This window comes from Mercenaria mercenaria, unplaced genomic scaffold, assembly GCF_021730395.1.
Source record: "Mercenaria mercenaria strain notata unplaced genomic scaffold, MADL_Memer_1 contig_115, whole genome shotgun sequence".
NCBI classification, from domain to species: domain Eukaryota; kingdom Metazoa; phylum Mollusca; class Bivalvia; order Venerida; family Veneridae; genus Mercenaria; species Mercenaria mercenaria.
In genome coordinates this window covers 62,924-68,259 of record NW_026459128.1, presented here as the reverse complement: position 1 = coordinate 68,259, position 5,336 = coordinate 62,924, and the positions used below count along the sequence as shown (strand labels likewise).

General features: G+C 38.1%; 1 protein-coding gene across 1 annotated transcript; it reads left to right on the top strand.

Moving 5' to 3' along the window:
- The first annotated feature begins 17 nt into the window (after positions 1-17).
- LOC128551486 (uncharacterized) lies at positions 18-551 on the top strand. Its single transcript, XM_053532359.1, has one exon. It carries the CDS (start codon positions 18-20, stop codon positions 549-551), a length of 534 nt encoding a protein of 177 aa, XP_053388334.1.
- The last annotated feature ends 4,785 nt before the right edge of the window (positions 552-5,336 follow it).

Sequence of the window (5,336 nt, the reverse complement as noted above, 5' to 3'; positions counted from 1 at the left end):
CACAAAATGAACCAGGCATGTCTGAGGCCAGGATTTATTTAGAGAAAAGGGGTGGACAGATCCTAGAGAACGTCACTGTTGCCAAGGTCAGGAGGACACTTAGTAAGGTCGTGGGAGAAAAACCAATAACTGAGGACACAGTTTTCGAAAACATGAAGGACCATGTTGCCCAACAGAAAAAACCAAACACAAAGTCAAAAACGACCAAAAAACAACAGAAGTCAATGTCCAAGAAGGACTTACCTTTGAACATCTCTATGTCTCCTAGGCCTGTACAACAACCCAGCACATCCAGCAATAATCGGAAGGCAGATGTAGAATCCACACCATCCATAATTTCCGATTCTGGTGATGAAGACGACACGGAAGTATGCTCAGTTTGTGAGAGGTTCACTCCAGCTGAGTTGAAATTTTGTGTAAACCTGACACTGGTAAAGTGGGGATGCTGCGATAAATGCGACAGATGGGTACATTTGAGATTTTGTTCCCCCGTGAAAGTACTGAGGAGAAACGACCCCTTCTTGTGCCCAAAATGCACAGAGGAGGAGTAGCTTAAGCACAAATATGCTGCTGTATATTTTATAAAAAAAAAAAAAAAGTTACAAAAAAAATTAACTGTTTTAGAAATTTGTCCACATGACGTTACATTAAAAATTTATGTGTTTCTCAAACTTTTGAACATTGTCTTTACCTGTAAAATGACAACCAATCACGACCGTCGAAAACAATGACGTCACTTGGAGGGAAGCGGATATTGGTATGCGGCCATATTATTGAACTTTGAAGGTAAATATTTGTTGTTTACGATTAAAAATTGTAAGTTTGTTGGGAAAATGTATGTTTTTTATGATAGTGCTTCAATTATCCCATTATGCAACGATTTAACATGAATATAGTGCCCGATTTCCTTACACCGTCGAAAATGTAAGAAGCCAGGATACACCATAGTTTAATCTCTGCATTTCTTTTGGTACTGCTGACACCGAGACACAAAGAGTCATCATGATCATCAATGGAATCAGCCAAAGACCATCCCAGACTGCAAAAATATAAATACAGACTAATTGTAGCCATCCAAATGAACAATATGGTTGGTCACCCCACATTGTTCAGAAATTTACTTGAAATTTCTTAATGGCATGTTCTACTTAATGCTGAACCACGGTAACCCTGCATACTGTGGAATTTGCGGTCCAAGATATCAACCAGACTCCACGAAAAAATCATTCCACTATACTATTAAAGTAATTAAACTAAGAGTGCGGCCTCCATCATTAAAATGATTTAAGTGTGAGCATGTCCCAACATAACAAAGATTACTTAAACATGTAAATTTATTTTGTGCAGATATTTTAAATAGATCATGATCTTGTTTTTTCATACTTTTATAGTATATTTTATGTTTTACTTTCTACTTTTCATTTTAGCAGATCTGCATGTTTAATCAAAGTACCTTTAAGGCTTTCTTATCCTTCTGCCCATTTTAGTGTGAACTGCATAATATTGACGCTTAAGATAATCACTAACTTGGTTTATATTTTTTTGTTTTTCCATTCTATTAAGAATTCTCTTTTCTTATTTTTAAATCTTATTTTTAAGATTTTGTTGGCCCTGTACCATTTTGTACCTGTGCTTCACTCCTGGTCCTGTTTCCTGTTATCACATTTACCATCCAAATCTACCTGTTTGAAGTTTTATCCATGTGTGTGGCTTGTGGAATATTTGATCCACTAGCATCATCATCAGCATCACTGTCATCATCAGTGCCATCACCACTGCTTTGATCTCCGTCACCATCATATAGGAAATATACCAAACATTTACAGCAGAACACTAGATATTTCTGTTCTGTATACGTAACCGCAGGTAATGTATCATTAAAGTGATATAGGCTAGACATCTTCAGGCAAGAGATTTCCAATTTGCAAATACTGTTATTTAATTATATATCTATCTTATTTGTTTAGGTCTACATTAACATGTCTTATGTCTGGACATGTCGAATTGCTTAGACTCCCAAATACTTACAATTATTCGAAATCAAAATTAAAAGAATTTCATAAAATATAACATAAATTTACTTCCGAATACTGAGTTATCAGAATCAAAATTAATAAAGAATTTCATAGAAATAAATATTTTTACAAGCCGGAAGAGGATTCTGATGGTGAAAATGATTGTGATAGTGCTGAAGGTGTGAAAAATAAACAGAAATATAAGAAAAAACATGCAATATTTACTCCACCTTCTGGTAGAGACTTTTACACTGACGCATGAACTTCTTCAAAAGAACAGTAAGTACAGGTTTCGGCCTAATCTATCTACTGATGAACTTTCTGCCCTGAAAAATCTTCGAAATGATGATAGTATAATCCTTAAGAAATCTGACAAAGGCTCGGTTATTGTGGTAATGAACAGGACTGATTATATTGCTGAAGTCAATAGACAGCTGAATAATACTGCTTACTACGAAAAACTTGATCATAACCCTGTTGAACAGTTCTCAAAAGATATTACTGATGTTTTAGATGTTATATATAGGGATGTTAATGGTGATTCTAATGATACTTTAGTATATTAATTCAGAGCTACCACTTGGTTACCCAGGACGGCCAATTGTATCTGGGTATAACTCTGTTACTGAAGGCATATCTGAATACATTGATAATATCTTGAAGCCACTTCATTAAAAAGCTAGGGTCTATGCCTAATATCTCGCCTAATGCATTTTTGGTTACTATGGATGTTTCATCCTTATACACTAATATTCCGCAAGATGACGGGATAGAGGCATGCCGTGATTATTTGAATAAAGTTCATTCATACTTAGAAGTTAGAATTCAGAAGTGCGGAAGTTAGAAGTGGGAAGTGGGAAGTCAACTAGAAAATGCTTTTGTAAAAAAGCGCATGTCTCCCCCAATGCAAAGTCCTACAGGCAAAAAGTCAATAGGGGTCAGGAGCGAAAGTCAAAGAGACACTGATGGTTGGCTGCAATAGGGATCATCTACTTGGCATGTCCAGTCATCCCGCTAAATTTCAACACTCTTGGCCTAGTGGTTCCCAAGTCACTGTTCAGGCTCCTGTGACCTTGACCTTTGATCAAGTTTCCTCAAAATAAATAGGGGTCATCTACTCTGCATGTCCAGTCATCCTATTAAGTTTCAACATTGTAGGTCAAGTGGTTCTCAAGTTATTTCCAAAAAATGATTTTACATGAACAGGCCACTGTGACCTTGACCTTTAATTGACTGACCCCAAAATCAATAGGGGTCATCTACTCTGCATGTTCAATCATCCTATGAAGTTTCAACATTCTGGGTCAAGTGGTTTTCAAGTTATTGATCGGAACTGGTTATCAATGTTCAGGCCCCTGTGACCTTGACCCTTAACGGAGTGACCCCAAAAACAATAGGGGTCATTTACGCTGCATGAACAATCATCCTATGAAGTTTCAACATTCTGGGTCGAGAGGTTCTCAAGTTATTGATTGGAAATGGTTTTCCATGTTCAGGCCCCTGTGGCCTTGACCTTTAACAGAGTGACCCCAAAATCGTTAGGAGTCATCTACTCTGCATGACCAATCATCCTATGAAGTTTCATCATTCTGGGTCAAGTGATTCTCAAGTTACTGACCGGAAATGGTATTCAATGTTCAGGCCCCTGTGACCTTGACCTTTCACAGAGTGACCCCAAAATCGTTAGGGGTCATCTAATCTGCAAGACCAATCATCCTATTAAGTTTCAACATTCTGGGTCAAGTGGTTCTCAAGTTACTGACCGGAAATGGTTTTCAATGTTCAGGCCCCTGTGACCTTGACCTTTAATGGAGTGACCCCAAAATCGATAGGAGTCATCTACTCTTTATGACCAATCATCCTATGAAGTTTCAATATTCTGGGTCAAGTGGTTCTCTAGTTATTGATCGGAAATGGTTTTCAATGTTCAGGCCCCTGTGACCTTGACCTTTGACGGAGTGACCCCAAAATCATAAGGAGTCATCTACTCTTCATGACCAATCATCGTATGAAGTTTCAACATTCTGGGTCAAGTGGTTCTGTAGTTATTGATCGGAAATGGTTTTCAATGTTCAGGCCCCTGTGACCTTGACCTTTGACGGAGTGACCCCAAAATCAATAGGGGTCATCTACTCTTCATGACCAATCATCGTATGAAGTTTCAACATTCTGGGCCAAGTGGTTCTCTAGTTATTGATCGGAAATGGTTTTCAATATTCAGGCCCCTGTGACCTTGACCTTTGACAGAGTGACCCCAAAAACAACAGGGGTTGTCTACTCCAGCAGCCCTACAACCCTATAAAGTTTGAAGGTTCTAGGTCAAATGGTTCTCCAGTTATTGCTCGGAAATGAAGTGTGACGTACGGACGGACGGACGGACAGAGCAAAAACAATATGTCTCCTGGGGGAGACATAATAAGTTAGAAGTAAGAAGTGCAAAAGTTAGAAGTCAAAAGTGGGAAGTACGGAAGTCAGTTGTCCCTCCAGGGCTTCCATACAAAACCGTGTTTTAACACTATTTATACACTCGGGCGGTAATACGTCGTACAAATAATTTTGTTAAAGCTAGAAAATTTAACTTTAATATGTAACAGCAGGTGACAGTTGTCGTAAATGAGGCAGCCGTCATTGTTTGGAGCATTTTTTGTTAGCGCTACGACCTCTACGTCAGTTGTTTTGTATCACGTAAATTAATGCTTTGAATTACAATTACATTGGAAAACCGTTAAGAAGCGTCTCATTGCCACCAAATCTAAGTAAGATATAAAAGGTTTCGATGCTTAAGACACCATAGTCGGTATACACTTTATTTATAAGTGTAATTAATACGTGTTTACGCTATTTGCTAAATTAGTCAGTATGCCGACCAAAAAACCCAAAGTTGTAGTATGCACAAAATATTGTTGCATGAAAGGTTCTACAACATGTAACTTCATAGAAACTGAATGATGAAACGCTGTCATCATTGAGCATTTTGAAATATTCGAGATGGCCGCCAAGATGGCCGCCAAAATTGCATATCTCCTAAATTACAGGATATTAGGACAGGATTGCAACGTATATATTAGTTTTTGATAGAGGAAGGATAAAAACTTTTAGAGGCTTCTACCGACGACAATCCCGGAAAACAACATCCCTCCCCTTTATCTGTTGTGATTGTGCATCAGAATAACAATTGCAACATCCCGGGGGTATCTTTCTGTAGCTCACCCCGCCTGCACAATATTATGTAACTGCCATAAAACGTGTACCTCTCAATATAAATCGACGTAGGCTATTGGTGAAATATTCAGTGATGCAGATGATGATTCTAGTGATTCT

Bases quoted from the DNA above. Each gene is read 5' to 3' on its own strand.
- LOC128551486 (XM_053532359.1), top strand. From the start codon at position 18: ATGTCTGAGGCCAGGATTTATTTAGAGAAAAGGGGTGGACAGATCCTA.